Below are 25033 nucleotides of genomic sequence, written 5' to 3'. Positions count from 1 at the left end.
CTTTGTATTAGGTCTGTAGGCTTTTAAAGCCTCACAAAGCCACAAGTTTCAGTAGTACTGAAAGTTATTATGACCAATAACTAGACTTTTATGTTTCAAAATCAAGAAGGATGGTGTAGGTTAAGGGAATTACCATTATCATGCTGATTTTTGACTAAAGGTTTTTCCTTCCCTTCCCTGCTTCTTTTTTTTTTTTTTTTTTTCCATAGTCTTAAAGGACTGGTTTGTGTATTTTAATTAGGCAGGCCTTCATGGCTGGTAGCGTAAAAGGCCATATAATGTTTAAAAGCATCTTTACTTAATACCATGACCTCATTCTTTTACACTTTAACAGTAAAACTTTAAGTCACTAATTGGCTAAGATGAATTGGCCTGACCAAAGCCCAGGGCTCTGAAAAAAAATATTAATATTACAACAGATAACTGTATTTCTTGATTCAGCTGGCATAACTGAGACTTTTATTTCACTAAGGAATCCCTCTTTTATGCGTATTAGTTAGCAGTTCACTGGAGTAAAATATTGCATGCCTGGATTGTCTTAGCATGGAGACACTGGACACTGCACATTTTTCTCATCAATACGGCTTGAAAGAGTGTCTAAGACTTCTCTGCTGGCTTCTTAGCTAACAACTAAGAAACCTTTGTCAGGACGGTTGGAAAAACCAACACCTGTGGCCCTGACTGCTGGCTTCTACTGTGGCCCTGGACAAGCTTTTAGCTAAAGGAATGAGGAAATGGTTGCTTTAATTTCTTATTCTTTTATTTCTTCTGGTAGAATTAAGGCTAAATTTAACATGTTAAATTTGCATGTAATATTTTAAATCTATAAATGAGTGGAATTACAAATATATGTTATAAAAACACATTAAATCCACCCTTTAATTTACAAAATAGAATAGTAACACGGCTGCACTTACCTGTGCAGCAGATAACCATTCTCCTGACTTTTATGCTAAATATTTTCTCCAGTTTTACTGCTTACATATACATTATTTGGTTTTGTTTCCTTTTGAGCTTGATGAAATGATGTCTCACTGTAGTGTTCTGCGACATTTTTCTTTCATTGCTACTAAGATTCAGCCATGGGGCTGCATGCTGCTATACTTTACTTACTTTCCTGATTATAAAATATTCCAATGTAAAAATACTAAAATTCCTTGATGCATTTTCTTGCTGATAGAAATCTGACTTGTTTCAGCATTTTGCTATTATAGGTAATGTTGCTATGAACAATAAAATTGTTGTCCAATTTCACAAATGCAAAAATAGGGATACCTGGGTGGTGCAGCGGTTTAGCGCCTGCCTTTGGCCCAGGGCGCAATCCTGGAGACCCAGGATCGAATCCCACGTCGGGCTCCCGGTGCATGGAGCCTGCTTCTCCCTCTGCCTGTGTCTCTGCCTCTCTCTCTGTGTGTGACTATCATAAATAAATAAAAATTAAAAAAAAAAAAACAAATGCAAAAATATTTCTAGGTAAACAGTAAGGATATACTGAGTTATGAAGATTGTGAGATCCAACTTCATAATACTAAATTTTTCTCCAAATTAGTTACTACTCTAATTTTTTTTAAATTTTTATTTATGATAGTCACAGAGAGAGAGAGAGAGAGAGAGAGCGCGGCAGAGACACAGGCAGAGGGAGAAGCAGGCTCCATGCAACGGGAGCCCGACGTGGGATTCGATCCCGGGTCTCCAGGATGGCGCCCTGGGCCAAAGGCAGGCGCCAAACCACTGTGCCACCCAGGGATCCCACTACTCTAATTTTTGAATTAACTTACACCCTTACAGGTAGTGCATAAACATTCTCACTGACTCATATTTACAGATACTGAGCATTGTTAAACTTATTTTTGCCAGCCTGATGAGGAAAAATTGTATCTTAATGTGACCTTCATTTGTACTTCTCCAATTATTATTATTATTCTTTAAAGATTTTATTTATTTATTCATGAGACACAGAGAAAGGCAGAGACATAGGCAGAGGGAGAAGCAGGCTCCCTGCAGGAGCCTGATATGGGACTCGATCCCGGGACCCCAGGATCACGCCCTGGGCTGAAGGCAGAGGCCCAAACGCTGAGCCACCCAGGAATCCCTGTATTTCCCCAATTATTAATGAGACTGAATATCTTTTCATGTTTAATTGCCATTTGTGTTTCTCCTAAAATATCTTTTCATGTCATTTGCCCATTTTTCTTTTGCAATGTTGGCCTTTTTTTATTGACTATAGTAGTACTTTATATATCCTAGGTACAAATGTTTTTCTAGTTCCATATTTTACAAATTTCTTAATTTAGTATTTACATATTTCAGTATTTGTTAGTATTAGTGTCTTTTCATTTTATTAATAGAAGTTCTTTTTTTTTTTAAAGATTATTTATTTATTTTAGAGAGAGAGAGAGAGAGAGCACACACACACTAACAGCGGGAAGAAGGGCAGAGGGAGAGGGAGAGAATCCTCAAGCAATTTCCCTGATGAGCAGGGAGCCCAAGTCAGGGCTTGATCTCAGGACCACAAGATCATGACCTGAGCCCAAAAGCAAGAGTTGGATGCTTAACTAACTGAGCCACCCAGGTACCTCCTAAGTTCTTTATTTTAATGTAGTCATGTTTATCAGCCTTACATTTTACAGTTAGCATTTTGGTGTCTTGTTCAACAAATATATCCCTGCTCAGGTGTCATAAAGATTTATTCCTATATAAACTTCTAGAACTTGTTTCTCTGTTTGATTGTGAGTAGGAGATCCAATTTTTCCTTTTCCTATATAGATAACCCATGTCCTAGCAACAATCACTGAAGTCCTATCTTTTAGATCTGTCACCAAATGTTCCTCACTTTAGTTTGATGAATAATTACCTCTGTGGCTCCTGGGAGGTTACTATTTCTGAGCTTCAGCATATCTATTTATAAAGAGGGATGCTTCACAAGGTTGGTATAAAAGTTAAATTAGGGCAGCCCGAGTGGCTCAGCAGTTTAGCACTGCCTTCAGCCCAGGGCCTGATCCTGGAGACCTGGGATCGAGTCCCACATTGGGCTCCCTGCATGGAGCCTGCTTCTCCCTCTGCCTGTGTCTCTGCCTCTCTCTGTGTTTCTCATGAATAAATAAAATCTTAAAAAAAAAAAGAAGTTAAATTAGATAACTACAATGTTGTGCCAATGTAAACTACTAACCACAAATTAGGGAGGAGGTAGGAAGACTATGGTATGCTAGTCTCAAGCTCTATTGTAATTTCATCCATCTATAGTCACCACAGGACTTATTTTGGAGGTTTTGAAAAATAATTGCAAATTAGTTGATACTTCTTAGACGGAGATGCACTGTCTCTTGAATTTGGGCAGACTGCAGGGACTTGTCAATCAATACAGTATGGCCAAAGTGATGCTATGTGACCTCCAAAATGGTCAGAAAATGCAATGTTGCCTCTGTGTAGTTTGTTGAAACACCCTTGTCAGAGTTCTGAGTTTCCATGAAACAGATCCTACTACCCTGATGCTGCCATGCTATGAGAAAGTCCAAAGTAGTCCATGTATAGAGACAACAAGGAGATGCCTTGACATAACATGAAGAGAAAGATGTCTGGTTGGCCTCTACATGCTTCAGCTTCAGCCACCACTGCCTTAAATCCATGCAAGACCCCAAGCCAGAACTATCAAACTGACTTTTTTTTTTTTTTACGATTTTATTTATTTATTCATGAGAGGTGCAGAGAGAGAGGCAGAGACACAGGCAGAGGGAGAAGCAGGCTCCATGCAGGAGCCTGATGTGAGACTCGATCCCAGGACCTCAGGGTCACGCCCTGAGCCAAAGGCAGACGCCCAACCACTGAACCACGCAGGCGTCCCTCCAAATGACTTCTTTATGAATTCCTGACCCACAGAAATGGTGACAGAATACAAAATGATTGCTGCTATATTCAGCCAGTAAGTTCTGAAGTAATAGGTTATATATCAATATATCACTAGAAGCCTTACTGAGCATAGATTTTGCATAAAGAACTGTGAAAAATAATTTCATATTTTTACCATCAATCCTAAGTGAAGAATAAGATGATAGCTAAAATAACATCTTATATCGAATTAAGAATATTATAGATCATTATCTACATTGGTGGTATCTTGAGACCTCAGTATTATTCAGAGCATCCTCATTTTAGTAGATCATGCTGAAATTGCTGACTTAACATAAATTTAAAATCCTATCACCCAGCTTAATGAAGGGGTTATGTATTACACCATGGTTGCCCTGTTTTACTTACAACATTACAGAGAAATATAAATAGAATATTTAGATATATCTAACTTTGTCTTTTTTAAAAATAATTTTTTTTTAATAGAGAGAGTGTATGTGCAAGTGCATGTAAGCGGGCTGGAAAAGGCAAGGGGAGGAGCAGAGAATAAGGGAAAGAATCTTAAGCAGGCTCCATACCTGACATAGAGCCTAACATGGGCCTGGGTTTCATGACCCTGAGATCATGACCTGAGCCAAGAGTTAGCTGCTTAACCAACTGAGCCACCCAGGTACCCCTAACTTTATCTTTTAGTATGAATGAGATGAGATTTATCATTTGTTAAACTGTCCAATGCTAGCACAGAACTCACACTGATAGTTTTAGATTTTAAAAAGTACTGCCTAAATACTGGGTAATATATAGAATTTCTGAGTCACTATATAGTATACCTGAAACTAATTTAACACTGTATGTCAACTATACTGGAATTAAAATGAAATAAATACTACCTAAATAAATGCATCTATTTGTCAAGGAATGTGTTTAAAGGGAACTAAATTCACTAAGTAAGCTCCAGTGATTAAAAAACCCACAACAGTTATTTTTTATTATTCCGATCTAGTCCTAACAGACATTGTAAAAGCTTCTAAAAACGGTTGCACAACAATGGACAGGTATGATAATAATTACTCCTTTGGAAAAAAAAGAAAAAAATGATGGAAGCAACTCTAAAACTACCGTAAATTATTACAATAAAACCTTTGAGGAAAACAAACAAACAAACAAAAAACCTTTGAGGGATGCCTGGGTGGTTCAGTGGTTTAGCGCTGCCTTGGGCCCAGGGTGTGATCCTGGAGACTCTGGAGACTCGGGCTCCCTGCGAGGAGCCTGCCTCTCCCCCTGCCTGTGTCTCTGCCTCTCTCTCTTTCTCATGAATAAATGAATAAGTCTTAAAACAAACAAAAAAAACCTTTGAGTGAACCAGCCCAAACAAATGGACAAATAGATGAATGCACTGGTATCTATCTGGTATATTTTACTAGCATACTATATAGGCAGCAGTTTGTTCCCAAATTTAAAAGTATAACAATATAAATAATTATAATAATATAAAGAAATCTAAAGTGACAAACCTCCTGTATCTTGCTAACATTCATAAAGATCAGAGAAAAACATTAATACAACATATTACATTAGGATTGTGATATCTTTTTAAGGCTTGAAAATCCCAAATGAAAACTTACAAGTCAGAATGGAAACAGAGTTCATCAAAGGAAATTAGAAATTCTGGGAAAAGGTTCTGAAATACATATATAATATAGAGCTAGAAAGGAAATCAGATTTTTTAAGGAAATAAAAAATAGAAGACTGTAAGGGCCATGATTTGAATCACACAGAATTAATAACTGGGGTCAAAAGAAGAAAATAAAACAATGTAGCTAATAAAGAACACTCATAAAATTATTACAATTTATGTTATTTTTATAGTGCTAGAGATGAACAGTTATGAATCACACAGATGAATATAAATCACAGGGGGGGGAAAGTGCCTGTCTGACATGAGAGAAGAGACAGCATGTACATCTCACATGTCTAAATAAAGTCTTAATTACATATTCTTTAGTATGTCACAAATAAAACATCTGAAACAAAACTGCTGTTTCATTTCAATTCTTGTCATAATTTGCTAAAAAGAACAAAATTTGAGATTTTGCATAAAGACACATGCAAAATTAAACAAAAATGTCTAGGATTATAAAACAATGGTTGTTTTTCAAACAAAGTGCTGAGCGTCATGAAAATAAAAATTCAAAGCAAAAACATAATGACAATGCTGGGAAACAAATCAACATTGGTGATGAAAAGATCAAAAACCCTCAAGGCAGACCCTAACTTAAAATATCCATTATCCATAATTTCTGTGAGTCCTGAAAAACATAAGGATGATAGACAGGAATGACTGTGGCGGGTAGTATCAACAGTATGTCATCAATATCATGGCCCAAACCACATGATATTTATAGGTAAACAACTCACAATCCCATTTGGTTGTAGCTGACCTGATCTAATATAAACCTTGCAACATTCCAGAAATTCAAAGAGGTTTTTACATCGAACCATTATGTTCAAGATGGTCAAAAATCCTTAGATTTATAGCTGTACACTTTTTTATACCTGGTCTTTAGTGTTGAACGTGAACAGCAACTCAACATAAATCTATAACACTGTGCTATTATAACACTGTGCTATTATATATAACACTGTGCTATTATAGAATATATATATTATATAATAGCACATATATATATAACACTGTGCTATTATTATAGTATAACGATATGGTGTAATATAACAATCTATGGTATAACAATATATAACACTGTGCCCATTATTATAATAATTAAAAACAAAATCTAGAAACTTTCAGATACTTTTGATTGTTGGTCAAAGATTTTTACTTTTTTATTATAGATTTTGTTTTCTTTTTAAAGGGATTTATAACATTGGAGTGCCTGGGTGGCTGAGTCGGTTAAGCATCTGACTCTTTTTTTTTTTTTAAGATTTTATTTATTTATTCATGAGAGACAGAGAGAGAGAGAGAGGGGTGGAGAAGCAGGCTCCACGCAGGGAGCCCAACATGGGACTCGATCCTGGGACACCAGGATCACGCCCTGGGCCGAAGGCAGGCACCAAACCGCTGAGCCACCCAGGATCCCAGCATCTGACTCTTGATTTCGACTCAGGTCATGAGATCAATCCCCAAGAAGGGCTGTGTGCTCAGCAGGGAGTCTGCTTGAGAGTCTCTCCTTCTTCCTCTGCTCCTTTTGCTTGTATGCACTCTCTCACTCTAATTAACCAATCAATTCTTAAAGGGATTTATAATATCATTTACCTGTAAATGAACAATTCTCAGAAATATATCTTCTCTCATGCTCATCTCAATATCAAAACGAGAAAGTCTTTTGTCTGCTTCTGTACTTGCTGCCCGCACTTCTTTGTCAGAAGAGACATGCTGAGGAAAGTCTAGCATGGTTCGCTCCACTGGCAATAGAGGAAAAAAAAAAACCATAAGGACTCATTGAATCAGGACTAAGAAAAATACCTCCTACCTGGATGAATGATTAACCCAATTTAAGTTTTTCATTTTATACTTTCTGTAAAGGTTCCTGAGGCTATCAAGAAATAGCATCTAGTGGCCCGGGTGGCTCAGCGGTTTAGTGTCGCCTTCTGCCCAGGGCGTGATCCTGGAGACCCGAGATCGAGTCCCACGTCAGGCTCCCTGTATGGAGCCTACTTTTCCCTCTGTCTATGTCTCTGTCTCTGTCTTTCTCTCTCTGTGTCTCATGAATAAATAAATAAAATCTTAAAAACAAAAAAAGAAATAGCATCTAATGCAGGACTTGGCTGTGGCAGAGCATTACTAGGAACAATCAGGGTAGACACTGTGCAGAGTATGTGTAGGGTGTAATTTATTAACTGGGAATGCAGAAGGATAAAGACATAGTTCTCCTAGTGACACATTTTATTTTATTACTATTATCTTGTATTTTTTGTGATGTATTTCATTGTCTGGGATGTGAGAGTATGGAACAATATGTGAAAAAATAACCATACAGGACAGAGCAACTAAATTGTCAAATGAATGCGAGAGTAACTCAAAGACAGCACTACTAAGGACTGGAGCCCTATGTGATGCCTTATGGATAAGGCTGGACCCTAGGATGGCAGGGCAAGAGGAATATCTCAGGAGAGGACTAGAGAAGTAGAGACGACAAGCGTGGGACTGGCAGAGACAGGATGTTTTGGAAAAAAGAAGACCAACTTAGTGAGAGGGGGTTTGTTTAGAATAGGAGTTCTTAACCTTTACTAAAGATTCCTTAGAGAATCTAATCAAAAACTCTCTCCCAAATACACATATTCATACAAGCATAAAAAGTTCCATACAATTTCAGAAGATTCCCAGAAATCTCAGCAGACACATCAAGTAAGAGGCTCAATACTGGGGTTACTTCTGTTACATAATGGTAGTAATGCAGTCTGCTCTAATTTTCACATATTAAAATGATTTCTTGGGTTTTTTTATACATTTGTATTTTGACTTTAATTGGGCAAAAGTCTGACTAACCCATACAACAGGAAAAAAATGAGTATAACTTATAGGGATGGTTATAGCTATGCTGTGACAATGAATACATTTTTATTATTTTTAGTACTTTGAAGGAATTATAAATAGGTAAAACTTCCTCATGTGAATATGGTAGAGAGTAGAGCTATCCTTTACATACCAAGAAATTGTCCAGTTAAACAAGCTACCTCACTTTAATCAGTCCTCTTAAAACATAGCTACAAATAAAGCTGTTTGAAAATTGCCTCAAATATCAGAATGAGTTCATAATGTGTGGTTTAAAAAATCAAATTGAATAATTATTCTTTAAGGATTTAAGGAATAATTATTTTTAAAATATATAGTTTTATGTCCCTTGATTAAAGAAAGAATGGAACAGAATTAAAATTTCATACATAGCACTTCTTTGAATAATAAACTACATAGTTATAGATTCTGTTTACTTTTTAAAAATTAGCTCAAGAAGATATTAGGAAAAATCAAAATTGCAGAACAAGAACGAAATGAACAGAACAAAATGCAGGAGCCTGAAACTGGAAACATATTCTTAAACAAACAATAATACTAAAAACCATTTCCTTCCTTTGCCACAAAGACCTGAACCAGACTTATGTTCTCACTGCCAAACTATAAACAGTACATGACACTAGACAAATGAGGTTTTAACAGCTATTGCAGGAGGCAGATTAAACTCTAAGAATATATACTGATAAGAGGAAATTTGTTTTTAAAAATCTATTCCTGAACTCAAAAATTTCTATGATTAACTCACAAAACTAAACTTATGGGATAGCAAGAATATTAGAAAACTAAAAGCATATCTAAAAGATGTATTATTGGGGAAGAAGCAGAATTTAAGATAATTAAAAAAAAGATTTTGTGCTTTCCCCACTGATTTTTGTATTTGTTGAATGCAGAAGTCACCAGGCTGCCACACTATCTTGGCCAAATGTGACTGCAGAAGAAATGAGTCTCTGAACCAAGGATAAACCACATATGGGGAGGGAGATACGTATGAAATTGTGTTCTGGGAAAACGCCAAGTGGGAACCAACTCCATCCCTTTGACTATGACTAATGAGACCAATGAGGTCTTTTTTTATTCAGGAGTTTAAACTCAAGACTGTTAGCCAGATTTAATGGCCATTAATCAGAGTGAAGCCATTGGTGGTAAGAGGCAGAAACTGAAACAGAATAGGGGAGGTAAGAGAATCCCTATTATGGTGGGAGACAGGTAGGGAACTCTCGGTGCTGAGGGGTTGGTGGGGATAAAGAAATGAGTAAGTCAATAGAGCTGTGCAGGATTCTGGACAACCTTCCAAATTCCGGAATACATACAAATGTTTCTGATATCCAGTTCTACAGATAACCTATGCTCTTACAAGGCCTGGATACACAGCCAAGGTCGTTTAGCCATAATTATACTCCAGAGTACACCTAACCCTTAGAGGCAACTGATGTGAATCTTCACTCCTTTATTTCAAAGGACTTGTATGATAAAAATAATATATTTTTAGTGTAGGAAATATAGAAAATAGAGAAAAGCAGAAATAGTGAATTTTTAAAAATCAACTGTAAACTCAATACTCAAAAAATAAGCTATTATTAAAATTTGTGTATTTTCTTCTCGTTTTCTTCTCTGTGCTTTTTTTTAAAAAAGTAACTAAATACTGTGCTTCTAGCATGATTTTAATGGCTCCACAGTGTTGCAGAGGCTGAGTGTACTGTTATTTAGCCTATTTGTTGCCACCCAGGGATTGTTTCCAAGCTTTTGAGAGGACAGAGTACCTATTTAAACATAAATTTACACAAAATTTCTCCTGTGTCTGAATATTTCCTTAGATTAAATGCCTGGATGTGGAATTAACAGGGCTAGGATATGAACTTCTTAAGCGTTTTGATATGTCAAAATATTCCCTAGGAAGCAGTTGTAATAGGAGTGTACATTCTGTAGCATCATTGCCAACACAATAAAAACAATTTTAATCTTATTTAATTGAATTCTAAGCAATTTATTAATCATTATGGAAAAATCAATGTCTTGTAAAATTGGAAAATGGACTGCCAAAACAGAATGCATAAAATGGTTGATGCCTACAAAATGCATCCTACTCACCTATGTACTTCACCTCTACATCTGCCAAGGCCTGCAAACAGTTCTCATAAGTTACTTCCTCAATGTCAAGCATTCCAATAGCATCGTACACCTGTTTGGTTTGCACAATGAGCTCCTCAGTTCTTGTTTTAATTTGCTCTGGTGAAAGATCCCATCTTAAAACATTTCTGCCAGCCACAGTATAGGAAGACATGGCTTGAAGAGGAGACCTCACTTCTCTTCCTAAAGTCATGAATAAAATCTTGGAACCACCAACTCTGAAAAGAATCAGAAAAATAAAAATCAGGCATTTGTTGGTCCAAAGTCGATACACAGATGTGTATTATCTAATTAAATTAACTTTTTAATAAAACTGAGTAAATCCCTTTCGGGTGAACTTACATAAAATAAGCATAAAACTAAATGCCTTTGCATTTTTCCCCTTTGACTGTACAGACTTAATGGAATTAGTACTTACCAAACACTGAATTGGTTATGTAATTAAATTATGTTGAGAAATAAAGTGTCAAAGACATAACAACTGTCCTTTATAAATTAAGCCAGTAATCTTTCTTATTTAAATGTTTTCCCTGTGCTGGGATGTCTAGTTGGCTATGATCTTGGGGCTGTAAGTTCAGGCCCCGTGTTGGGTACAGAGATTACTTAAAAAACTAAAATCTTAAAAAAAAAAAGAAGAAGAAATACATGTTTTCCTGTGCTAACATCTATCTACAATGTACCAGACTCAAAAAATGTTTTAGGATTCAGCAAGGAAACATTTTCAAAATGCTCTTTTTATAATGAACACCAATGTAAAAAATTTTTTTTACAAAAATTTCATGTAAATCAACTATGGCAATCTGAATTTAAGACTGGAGAAATAGGGACACCTGGGTGATTCAGCAGTTAAACATCTGCCCAGGGATCCCGGTGGCTCAGCGGTTTGGCGCCTGCCTTCGGACCAGGATGTGATCCTGGGGTCCTGGGATCGAGTCCCACATTGGGCTCCCTGCATGGAGCCTGCTTCTCCCTCTGCCTGTGTCTCTGCCTCTCTGTGTAGCTCATGAATAAATAAATAAAAATCTTTTAAAAAATAAATAAACATCTGCCTGCAACCCAGAGCATGATCCTGGAGACCCAGGATCGAGTCCCACATCGGGCTCCCCACATGGAGCCTGCTTCTCTCTCTGCCTGTGTCTCTGCCTCTCTCTCTCTGTCTCTCATGAATAAATAAATAAAATCTTAAAAAAAATGCTAGAATTAAAAAAAAAAAAAAGACTGGAGAGATAAACTCTGGTATTGCTATAATGTTATTCTAAAAAATAAAAGAAAAAAGAAATTGTCATGATACCAATCCTTCACCTCCCTAAAACTCTCAAACTAATAATTGATGCCATATGTGTATACATATGTAATATATACCATTCAATATAATTTTAGAGCTTATAAATAAAAATATTATAATTAATAGCTAACATCTGTTGTATGTTTAGGCAGTGTACTAAATGCTTTCCATTTATTCACTCAGTCCTCACAACAAAACTATAAGGTAGATACTATGGTTATTTTCATTTTATTTTTATTTTTGTTTATTATTTTTTAAAGATTTTATTTATTTATTCATGAGAGACAGAGAGAGAGTGAGGCAGAGACAGAGGCAGAGGGAGAAGCAGGCGCCATGCAAGGAGTCTGACGTGGGACTCGATCCTGGGTCTCCAGGATCACGCCCTGGGCTGAAGGCGGTGCTACACTGCTGAGCCACCCAGGGGATCCCTGGTTATTCTCATTTTATTTACCACAGAGGAAACGAAAACACAGGAAAATCAAGTAACTTGCCCAAGGTCATGCAGATGGTTAGACAGTAGAAATCCAGAACCTCCACTCTTAACTACTATGCTAAACTTCATTCCCATTATCTTACAAGACCCTCAAGACCACCTTATGTGGTTGGCAGTGCATTATTCTCTTTTAATAGCTGATTCAGTTGAAGCTCAGAGAGGCTAAGTGACTTATTTAAGGCCATTCACTCAATAGATACTTATAAGCATATACCGTCTGGTCATTATGACAGGCATCAAAGATAAACAGGCAAACTGACTAGGACCCTGCTGTTAATAATACAGTGGAGAACTCTGAAAGACCACAGAAGGAACTTTTCTAGGATGATTTTCTAAAGGGAATAAGGTGCAAGCCAAGATCTGGATGTTGTCCACAAATTACCCAAATGCCAAAAGCTGTAAGGAGAGAGGTCGGATAAGATCAGTGGGGACTAGAGAATGAAGAGCCTTGGGAATCACTTAAGAGTTCAACCTTATTCTGAAGGCAGTGAGAGAGCCACTGAAGGGTTTTAATCAGGTAAGAGATGAAATAAGATATACATTCTAGAGAAATCGCCCAAATTACAGTGAGTTGAGAGGTTTAGAAAAGAGAGATCATATTAGAGGTAAGCTATTACTGTAATAGGGACATAATATTAAGGTATACTCAATAGGAAACGGGGAACTGGAGTGACTTAAGAGATATTCAGGAAGTAAAATCAATATGACTTTTTTTTTTTTAAAGAGTGATATAGGGATGCCTGGGTGGCTCAGTGGTGAGCGTCTGCCTTTTCAGGGCGTGATCCCCACGTTCTGGGATCGAGTCCCACATTGGGCTCCCTGCATGGAGCCTGCTTCTCCCTCTGCCTGTGTGTTTCTGCCTTTCTGTGTGTCTCTCATAAATAAATAAATAAAAATCTTTTAAAAATAAACAAAAGAGTGATATAAGAGTTTTATTTAAAAATAATATTTACATGACACCAGGAAAGACATACTTTGGCAACATCTTAAGTTGATATTTAGAAAGTGAGGGGATACATGATGTTTCAAAATCCTTTTCGGGGGTGGTGCATGAGCAGAAGAGGGAGTGATGTGCTGTATAACACTGGCAGGTGAGGCTGGGCTACCTCCTGGAGTAGAAGCACCTGGGGGAGGGTGCCTGCTTTTTTTTTTTGGTATTTGGTACAGGGGTGGGGAGTGAGTCAAGGATGTTGTCCAAGATTCTGTCTTGTAACTGGATGGATGGATGGATGGATGGAGGCACCTTCACTAAAACAGGAAATTTAGAAGGAGGTGACTTTTTGTGGGGGTGTGGGGGGAGAGAAATTAATTTTGAACATGCCAAGTGTGAAGTGGCTGTGGCACATGTAAGTACAATTCATTAATATCAGATGGTAACTGGAGTTATAAGGCTGGCTGAATGGGCCCAAGGGAGTTTGCAGAATAAGAACAGAACAACTGAGCCCTAACTCTAGTTTAATCACTGAGGTAGAAAGAAAATGAAGCCAGAATGGTTTTAGTAAGTTGTGAAAAGCAAGCATAGAAAAAGGTAGGGAGTGAATAAGTGCCAAATGTACAAATCTCCAGAAAGATGGACGAGTCTGTCAAATTTAGCAACAGGAATGTCACTGATGACTACAGCAAGAACAGTGTCAGTGGATGGTAGTGGTGAAGGTCAGAATGCTATGACTGAGCAGTAGGAAGAAGGTAAAGAACTGGAGAGTGCATCTAAGCAAGTCCCTAGAGCTGGATGTATTTTAGGTAAGAAGAGAGACTACTGTCTCAGTAAAATAAAAACAGGTAAAGTGGGAGTTGTTAGGTTTTAATAAAAAAGTATGGGTTTGAATTTAAGAATTCAAAGGTTAAGCAGTCTGACAAGATCCAGGACATTTTCCCAGAAGTGGACAGTTGATATAAATGAGTTGGAAGAGTGCATATGACCGACTATCTCGTACTGGATAGATTGTCTATGTGAACACTGGAGTCAGCAGCTTGATAGCTCGGCCTGGGAATAGAAAGGAAGACTGAGCCAGTAACCAAAGTCTTCAAAGATTGGAGAAGACCAACTAGGTAGCTGGTGGAGGATATCATAGGCAAGGTAAAGGATAATAAAACCAGACTGTGAGCCTTGAAGGTGTTTCTATACAATGGTGAAGTGTTGGTCTGGGAGCATACCTGGGGGAAACAAAGATGTGATCTTTCCTCCTTACTTTGTGGTATATGGGGTGGAGAAGAAAGAGGGATGTATAGAAAATGTTTTCCCTGGGGTTGGATGGATTTCAGTAAAGGTTAATAGAAGACAAGACAATCCAGGGAGTATAAAAAAGTGGAGGAGTTTGTTTATTATGGGACAAGGGTTCCAGAAATAATGAGGGAGGAGCCTAAGAGTAGATTAGATAGCTAGAAATGGGTTGGTTGTCCAGCCATTCACTGCTTCCCTCTAAGTATATATACATCTTTCTTCATGTTACCCATGCACCATCACTGCCCCTGTCCCAGTCCATGATCCATGGAGGTGGCTGTCCCTTCCCTCAGAACTCCTGTTCCCACTGTGTATAATCCAGGAAGCTTATGTCCTTGATAGCAGCTGGCGTCCACCTTACGACACAAAGTAGAACCTGACACGATGAAGCAAACACTGTGAACAGAAGAATAAAGGAAGGAAAGCAAATATTTACTGATATCCCTGAGCCCCTATATCACTTAATCCTGAAACCTGACCTAGAGCTATTTTCCAGTTATGCTGAAGCCAGTTTGAAGGCGGTTTTATGTTATTTATTTCATAGAGCATCCTAACTGATGAACAAATGAGGACACACACACACACACACACACACACACACACAAAAGTATGAAGGTCACAACAAGAAATGATGGATGACTAGAGGATCTTAAATGCTCAGTAGTGGCTGAAATTAATAGAGATCTGAAGTTCAGTGTGTGGAGTTGGCTGAAAATGTCCAAAATAATTATTTCCACAATCCTTCATAGAAACACAGAGCTGATGCATCAAGGAGGTTGTCAGCCAAGTCCATGACTTTCCAACTATAAGTGAAGACGCTGGCCATGGGATTACTGATGTAATCAGTAATTCAGTGTAATTCCGTGGACTGATGACTGAAACACAGCACCTCTGCAGCTTAACCCCTTGTTTTTTCTCGATTCTTCTAGGTACAAGCCAATTATTACAAATTTTCATTACTGTTAAGCCCCCTTAAGAGAAAATTACTTCAAACATTCAATGATAAGATGAACCTCCACTACTTCTCCATTTCCTAATATTTGTCTAAAGCTTGAGTGTTTGGTCACAGCATGTGCTTCTAACTCAGTGAAACTGGTAAAGTTATTACAGTACCTACACCCTGGCTGAAAAGACAGACTCATCATCCCCCGTGTACAGTTTGTGTTGCAATTAATGAAGAACTATCCCTTCCTTGAAGTGATACTACTCCCTGAATACAGAAGGGGTAAAGAGAAAGGAGCAGAAGTTAGAAACCATAATTTTATGGGTCAATAGAACATATGACATTTTTTTTCCATATACCTTTTCTCACCTTGTGGGATTCTGTTTTAATTTCTTCCAGGATTTATAATTCTTGCTACCAAAGAAAAGGAGACAAAGGATTGCCTCCTGCTTCTAACCAAAACATTTTGATCTATTGAGAATTTTTCCACCTGCCTAGTCTCTGCTTTTCTCCTTCCATCATCATTTTGCTGAGTATCCCTATTCCCCTTTGTTATGATTTCAAGCTTGTTCAATGCTTCAGATGCTGGTACATTTTATCTTTTCTTCCCCTTCAGGGCCTCTGCAGCCCTGGAGAACTGCACCTGCGTGGAGAAACCAGTGCACCTGCAATCACTCTAGCATATGTGATTGTACCCTTGAGAATCTGGTGAGGATTTTTCTAGTAACTTTTTGCAACTGAGAGGTACCAGAGTTGAAAGCAGGCAACAGAGCGTCATTCTGTCTTCCCTATAGGAGTTACTACATGCAATTATTTGAGAATCTAGGTTAAATCTGAGATTTCTACTGTGTAATTAAACACAAGTTTGTTTCACTTTCTATAAACTTCCAGGCTCTATTATTTCTGTACCATTCATACCCTCTTCATCATCCCTTCCCTCTTTAAATCATTTTTTCAACACAAAACTCTGAAGCTTCTAACTAAGAAATAATACCAAATACTACAATGCAGTTGACAGGAAGGTGCATTTGTTAGGGCTGTTGTCTCCTGTGTCCAATATACAAATGAAGTATTTAGGGAAAAAAAAGTGGCACAAATTTTGAAAGAGATCACCAGGTTGCAGAATTTCATTCTGAAACATGAGCATGCCACAATTATTCTGAGTAATTGCTGTTTTAAGACTTGCAAAGCATTTTATGGAATGGACTTTCAGAAATGCTCTGACTTACTGGATTCATTTTCTTTTGAAGCATAGTTTAAAGGCTTCCATTTCCTGCCATCAGGGCTTCTTTGACCATCCCTGTTCACCCAAATCTGAGATTCTATCACCTTTTATTTGTGCCATTAATTTTAGGCATTTAAATTACTATTATCCACCTGTTCAATTGGTTTGATTCATACTCTAAATTAGACTAGGGCTTTCCCAAGCACAACAACCACTGTAGGTTTCTTTTGCAAAACCCCCAACCCTAACACATTGCACACTGATGAACACATAGGTGCTCACTGCATATTTGAAATGAGATGGGAATGATGGGCTAAAACTCTGTGGCAACACTATCTTCCTTCAATATCACCAATAAATATCCACATAGGGAAAAGTGTTTTATTAGAGCTAGGACTAGAGTGAGGATCATTATGCAAAATGGCCTACATTCTATTCCCCACAATTTATATTTTATCCATATTTTCCTCCTTTCTCTAAAGTGGCAGCACAGGCATTTCCTGAAACTTAACCAATTCTTTAAAACATCGGGCAAACCTTTCTAGTTTTGACTTTAGAATTAAGCTTTGACTTTATCTACAAGCGGCTATTGAGGACTCCAGTGCTCCCAGACTGGAATTATCTTTTTTTTTTTAATTTTTATTTATTTATGATAGTCACAGAGAGAGAGAGAGAGGCAGAGACACAGGCAGAGGGAGAAGCAGACTCCATGCACCGGGAGCCCGATGTGGGATTCGATCCCGGGTCTCCAGGATCGCGCCCTGGGCCAAAGGCAGGCGCCAAACCGCTGAGCCACCCAGGGATCCCATGGAATTATCTTTTTTATCTCAACTCAAACTTCACCTTCTCCAGCGGTTTTAGGAATTATTCCTCTGTAAACTGAGAGTACCCAACACGTCATTCATCAAAGCACTTACACTGAAGAGTATTCACCTACTGACTTGGTTGTATGTCCAAAAGACCTTGAGCAGACACTGGGTTTTAGTGAAACACGGAGACTCTGAACCTAACATAGTTTGTGGTACATGTGTATTTTAACAGTGACAAGTTTACCCAAAAAAATTCCACTTAAGGTACATGTGTATTTTAACAGTGACAAGTTTACCCCAAAAATTCCACTTAAGGTTATTAATACTTCTATTTAATACTTCTATTATCTGTATGTCCAATATACAAGTAGTTCCATCTGAGAACTGAATAGCCTCCACTGAATATTATAGAAAGTCCTGATCTGCAATCAGAGAAGATGGTCCAAACTAGTTAAAAACAGCACATATTGGACTCAAGCAAAATGAATGTTGCTAATAATTTTTCTTCTGAATCAACTGCTGCATTGGAGGCATGGAGTCAGGATTAGTACTCAATCGTTACTGAGCCCTCCAGTTCAGGTCCCTAGAGCTCCCTAACAAGGGTAAGCATCTGGTATTTGAGTTATTAATGGTCTAGGCAACAGCTTTTCCATTTAAGGACATTTTATTTTTTTATCTTTTTAAATCCTTTATTTATTTTGAGATAGAGTGAGAGTGGGAGAGAGAGAGAGAGAGAAAGAGAGAGAGAAAACATGAGTGGGAGGAGGGGCAGAGTGAGAAGCAGGCTCCTTGCTGAGCAGGGATCCAGGACCCTGGGATCATGACCTGAGCTGAAGGCAGATGCATAATCAACTGAGCCACACAGGGGGCCCCGTTTAAGGACCTTTTAATTTGGCTTAGGATAGAACTGATCATGAACAGAATGTTATCGAACTAAATGCCTTAGAGTAAGTCAACTTTTATCAGTAAACAGAGACACAGATTCTTAGCCAAAATTATTACTCTTGATGTTCTTTAGCAGAACTAATGTCCGGAAAAGATCCTTCTAGATTGACTACTGAGGAATTACAGGAAATGCAATTAAGTATGATAATCTCTTAAATCTCTACTCATTCCTATGTTCTTTCTCTTAGTTTTAAAGAAAAAAACATGTGTCTCCCAACTAAGGGTCTGCAATTTTTGCATCCTGCAAACTTCCCACTTACTGTCTCCACCTTGTCTTACCACTAATTCGTCTGCATTATTTCATTAAAAGTTCCCTGGCAAAGCTCACTTTTACTCTTTCTTAGTCCTTCTTCCACTTTTATGACCCTTTCTTCTCAGTCTCCTTTGTTGGCTTCTCTTCCTGTACCACTGAAAGTTGGTATCTCCCATGATTCCATCTAGATGCCTAGCTGGAGTTCCAGACCTGCAGACATCTCAAATGTAACATGTTCAAAATTAGATCTTTCTCACGAATTCTCACTCTCAGTTTACCAATCACCTAGGCTTTTCAGCTAGAAACTCACATATGACTGGAAGCACCATCATCACCCCTACTATTCATTAACAGCCTGCTAATGTGCTGATACTGTATCAAGATTTTACATGATTTTTCTTATTCAATCCTGCCAAGAGGCACATATTAAAAACCTACTAGTATGAGGCGTGAAGAGTAAAGGGTCAGGGTCACAAAGCAGGAGCTAAGATTGAAACCTAGATCTGTGTACAAAGCCCATATTCTTAACCATGCTATACTCATGTAGCAGATGCATCATCTGCTAGATGATGTAGACGATGGAAAAGAGCAGGTTTCTCACTAGTTGCACCTCCATGATGATCCACCCTGCTCGTAATGAGAAAATCAGGCAAGTAAAGCAAACATTTTAATGTCACTTATCTGATCTGCTATCTATACCACTCCCTGAAGGACTGCTGCGAAGGGCTGTGGAGAAGTGCCCCACTTCAGCTTGTATCCAGCTCTGAAAAACGGGCCATGTAGGCACGGGCAGCTTGTAGTCACCCATTTCCAAAAACTAAAACACCTCAAACTGGGATGACCTGATGGCTACCCTTTGCACCCAGGTCTCAAATCTTTTTCAGGGCCCTTTGATTAATTGCTCTTAGGTAAGCAGTAAACTACTTGAAAAAGTGTATTCATTGGAAGCTGCAAACACGTTCTTAATGTACACAGCCAAACAATCTACATTTCACATAGATAAGATTCAGCTGAGGCATTCTAAGAAAACTTACGCAACAAAGGCTAGTTCTTTATTCCCTGGTGATTCTCAGATAAGAAACAGTGAGCTGTTACCGTCATCTGTGAATATGCCTAAACTCCAGATTATATTATCAAAAAAAAAAAAAAAAGGTTTATCATAAAGGGATTTTCCATGAATGAAATGAGTTGATTCAGTCATTCCTTTAATTAACTTACTGTGGTTACAAACATGAATGGAATACAGTTATTGCCCTTCAGGAGCTTACAGTTTTGAGAAAGAGACAGAGAGAATACAAGACAGCAAATTTTACATGAATAAAGTGATGGATGATTTAGAGGACAGAGCTATTAACTCTGCCAAGGGTACATTCTTCTATATTTCCCTCTGTGCATGCATACACACCCCCCTGCAAATACACACACACTTAGACCTTGGTTCTCTTCTTTCATATCCTTTGTATAAAATATTTTAATACTTTTCTTATTAGCTGTTGCTACATAGATAACAGAATTGATGTAGAGTATCATACTTCTATTTTCTTTTAATTAGCATTTGTAGAACATCATCCAAGTATATTCCCAGAAATATTACTAACATTAGCTACTTCTAACTTCTAAATTCCTTAAGTTCAATGTTTCAGGGTCTGTATGTCAACTGGATACTTTATACAATCTGTATTTAAAAAAATTAAAAATAAATGATACATCCAAAGACTGGTCTTTTTAAAAATCTATAAGGAAAAAAGCATAAATTTATAAGTTAAACTCCTATAAAGTGCCTGATATGCAATAGATATTCATTTAATAAGTTAAAATCTGTATGAAGATTTAATACCACCTATAGATTGGCTGGTGAAACACTAGAAAGATTGATTGACCTGTTTCCCCCAGGTCAGGGGAGGAATGAAGACACTCTCTTTCTCATTCTACTAGAATGTAAGCTCTTTAAGAACACACTCCACATCTTAGTCACCTTTGTGTTTCTTAACAAATATGGAAGAATGTGTCAATGCAAATCATACAGGTTCTAACTGCTGAATCAATGAGCTAGAAAAGTGATGAAAAAGCTGAATTCCTAGCCCTAGAATGACTATTAAGTTAAGCCCAAGACACCAAGTAAATAAGGTAATAAAGCAATCAAGAAAAGGTGCCAAGACAATAAAGTTGTTCAAGAAAAGTAATTAAGGAAGGGATATATCATAAAGATACTTTGAGTCACAGACAGATTATCTACAGAAAAGGCCCGTGTACTTGCAAGGCAAGTACACAATAAGTCTGCTCTTGCTTCCACCTGCTGGTATGGGAAAGTAATTTTTTAGATGATACAGAAAATGTTGAACAGCTCTAGGAAAATCTTTAAGAAAACGCTGAACTTTCAAAGTGCTCTTGAAAAGGTAACACAGTAGCATCCCACAAAGAGCCCGTTCACAAAAATATATACCATGATCTCTGCCACAAATACTTTGAATACAGAGCAGAACTACTCCAAACCTAGAGATGTTCCAGTGGCTCTTATTCTAAGTAGTCTCCTGTGTCTGATAAAGCCAAGAGAAGTACCTATTTTCTTTCATTGTACAGTCTCTTTTTTGTTCCCATGGAAGTAGCATTCACAGTTGATGACTAGTGGTCACAGAAATTCACTCATGTGAAAAAAAATTACACATATATACACAAACGCATAGAAATGAGTGGATATAAAACTGGTGAAATGTGAATAAGGTTGGCGGATTGCATCAATTCCATCAATTCCTGATAGTAACCGGAGAAAACTGTATGAAGTGGCTATGCGATCATTCTGTGTTATTTCTCATATAACTGTTTGTAAATCTGGATCTCAAAATTTAAAGTTTTAAAAAAATGTGGCTAAAAAAAATTAAAATAAAAAAATAAAAAATAAATAAAAAAATGTGGCAGAGTGCTGTACCTACCACTTGTGACTTCTTTAAGAGGAGGGAGAGTCAACGTACAACTGGTTTTTCCAAAGTATAAAATCTATGACTCCCTACTGACATACATGAGTAAAGAAGGAAGGAAGGAAAGAAGGAAACAGGGAAGGAATGAAGGAAGGAAAAAAAAAGCTCCAGTATAAGTAAATATCAAATATTTGATGTAGACACTCCAGAGCTCAAGAGGGTGAAGATTAACTTCTCTCCTGCCTTGAGTACGGGCTGCACTTAGTGACTTGCTCCCAAAGAGAAGGGCATGGAAAAATAACTTTATAGTAATCTAGCAAACACTACCTCAGCCAACTGACCAAGATTAACATCATCAGTGATGTCCTGTAGACATCATGTACCCCTAAACATGACATGATATAAAGGGCATATGACCTCTGCAATCTTCTTCCCCAAAACCTATAACCCTGATCTGTCTAATTGTGAGATAAATTAAGGGACATTCCACAAAATACCTGTCAGCACTACTCAAAACTATCAAGACTATTCAAAACAAAGACTGAATGATTCTCACCACCCGGAGGAGCCTAGGGGAACATGCTGATTAAATATAATGTGATCTCCTGAAACGGATTCTGAAAGATGAAAAGGACATTAGGGAAAAATGAGTGAAATCCGAATAAAGTATAGAATTTAATTAATAGTCACGTACACATACTGGTTTCTTAGTCATACTAAGGAACCAATGTTGGTTCTATTGTAACCATCTAACATTGTAACCACGTAACCCCTTCCAATGTAAGATGTTAACATTAGAGGAAACTGGATAAGGGATTTATAGGAACTCTGTACTATCTTGGCAACTTCCCTATGAATTTGGAACTGTTCAGGGATGCCTGGGTGGCTCAGGGGTTAAGCGTCTGCCTTCAGCTCAGGGCGTGATCTTGGGGATGTGGGTTAGAGCCCCACATCGGGCCCCCTGCATGGAGCCTGCTTCTCCCTCTGCCTGTGTCTCTGCCTCTCTCTCTCCCTGCGTCCCTCATGAGTAAATAAATAAAATCTTTAAAAACAAATCTGGAACTGTTAAAAAACCAAAAGTTTATTTTTAAATATCAACAAAAATTTGATGACTAAAATGACCAGTGCAGCTATAAAGGTCCAATCGTGGTCCTATACAATGAAAATATACTATGTATTTTGGAGCCAGTGCTACATACAACCTCAGTTATATACAACTTCCTATTATCAGTAAGGCCTAGAAGTAGAACTAATGTTATTATACAAAGTCTCCCCTAGGAATGAATGATGATTCAGTTTGGTGAGCTCTTTCTTAAAATAGTGATCTGGGGTGCCTGGGTGGTGCAGTTAGTTAAGTGACCCACTCTTGGTTTCAACTGACTCCTGGTTTCAGCTCAGGTCATGAGCTCAGGGTTTAGAGCTTGCTTAAGATTCTCTCTCCCTGTTCCTTTGCTCCTCCCTGCCCCACCTCACTGCCCCTTGTGCTCTTTTTTTCTCTTTCTCTCTAAAATAAATAAATCTTTTTAAAAAGTTAGTGATCCACTTAAAAAAAAAAGGAAATTCTCTTTAGATTTTAGAATATAATGGAAATAAGTTCTTCTGAAAATACATGAGAAGAGACTCTTCAAAGTCATCTTTTCCAGGAAATAGGAATACAAATTAAAAATGTTACAAAGAAACTGCTTAAGGTCATATGAAGAACTTTGTGAGACTAGAAATACTTGTACTATTTCTACTCTGGGCAAATAGAACTTACAGAGAAGGTTGATTACAAAATTATAAGGAAGGAAATAGAAAAATCTCAGGTTCTGAAAAATAAGAAGCAGAACATATTAGTTTAACTGATTTTTCTCCTAATGTTGTATATAGGACAAGTGGTTTAATATTTACAGGTTTTAAAGAAATGTAGTATAAATGAACATGAAAAGATGGCTCTTCTTAAATCCTTTAACTGGCTTAAGTAAAGCCACCTGAGAAGGAGAGCATCTGAAAACAAGTGCTGCATCACAAATAAAATCAAGACTTCCTTAATAATTCATTAGTAAATGGCCTACTCACACTCATGAAAAACCACAATTCTAAAAAGACATTCCACTTTTATTTTTCTCTAGGAGGATGAGTAAATTGCTTTTGGCACATGTAATTGGTGTTTGGGGTATAGTTCTCAGAATTGAAATCCTTCCTAAAGTACTCAGGAGAGACACTTCTCTCCTTGGTACATTAGTTAATAGGCTCTTTTTTTGGGTCATCTACACATGGATATTTTGTTGAACGAATGATAATGGCTAAATCCTCATCTACACATGGATATTTTGTTGAATGAATGATAATGGCTAAATCCTCATCCTCTACCTAACAACTAGTTTGCTTTTCTTTTTAAAGATTGGTTCAGCCACTAATGTGTGTCCATTGTTATTACATGTGACGACGATAAGTAGATTATATATCTATTATTATGTATCTACTGATTATTATAGATTATGGATCTCTGAAAAAGAATTTATCTTAGGGCTATAAACTGAAAAACTTATGATTAAAGTAATATAATGCTAGGAATATGTCTCAAAATAATTGGAGGAAAAAGTATATGAAAACAGATTGGCAATGAGCTGACAATTTTGAAGATTGGGGAGGAAAGTCTGCTTACTAATTTTTGACTTTGGTTTATGATGGAACATTTACATAATAAAAAATAAAAAAAATAATGACTTTCCATGTGCCTAGCTCTAGTTATTATTCTAAATTCAGATGTGATCTGAAAAACAGAAGAATGCAACAGTAACAAATTCAATATTAAAAGGGACACTAGAGGCACATGGCTGGCTCAGTTGTAGAGAACACACCTCTTGATCTCAGGGTCCTAAGTTCAAGCCCCAGGTTGGGTTGAGAGATTGCTTAAAAATAAAAGAGATATTAAATGGAGCAAACCTCAAAGAAAAACAAGAGCACAGAATAAACATACTTGACCAGAGAATGAAGGAAGATTCACAAAATCATGGTTGGAAGGGACCTTAGAAACTAGTTAGTTCAAATCTCTTAATTTAGGATGGTCAGTGAAGTTAAGTCCTGGGTAGCCAACTACGGGCTTATGTTTCAGCATTTTACTTTCTTGAAGATATAGTGAATGTTACTCAATGTGGCCATTTCTAAATTCTGATAGTCTGAGAGTTAGAGAACACCCTCCTCTAATATTCACATGTCCAAATCCTACCCCCTTCAAGGATCATTTATGACCTTGTCCCTCCCTTTTATCTTGGAACTAATCTCTCCCTCCCCTGAACTCCATATCAATTTGTTACTCCCTGGTACTTAACACCTTCTACCCAAGTCCAGGGAGTTTGGCTTCTGTGTGCCCTTGGCTGACCCCAGGCTCACTCACAAGAAGTTTGTCTTCTCTCTTTCTCAGCTTGGTTGCTTCTGACCCAGTACTTCACAGG

General features: G+C 37.5%; 1 protein-coding gene across 5 annotated transcripts in view; it reads right to left on the bottom strand.

Annotated features, from left to right (window-relative positions):
• Positions 1–25033, bottom strand: part of NLN (neurolysin) — a 94744-nt gene that overhangs the window by 48431 nt on the left and 21280 nt on the right. For all 5 annotated transcript variants that reach the window (XM_072826650.1, XM_072826649.1, XM_072826652.1 and 2 more), the window contains 2 exons: positions 10469–10725; positions 7121–7269 (listed from right to left, as the gene is read on the bottom strand). In XM_072826650.1, coding sequence (XP_072682751.1) covers positions 7121–7269; positions 10469–10725 — 406 coding nt within the window. The remainder of the gene's footprint in view (positions 1–7120; positions 7270–10468; positions 10726–25033) is intronic.

This window comes from Canis lupus, chromosome 5 (genome assembly GCF_048164855.1).
Source record: "Canis lupus baileyi chromosome 5, mCanLup2.hap1, whole genome shotgun sequence".
NCBI classification, from domain to species: domain Eukaryota; kingdom Metazoa; phylum Chordata; class Mammalia; order Carnivora; family Canidae; genus Canis; species Canis lupus.
This window is presented reverse-complemented; position numbering and strand designations above follow the sequence as displayed.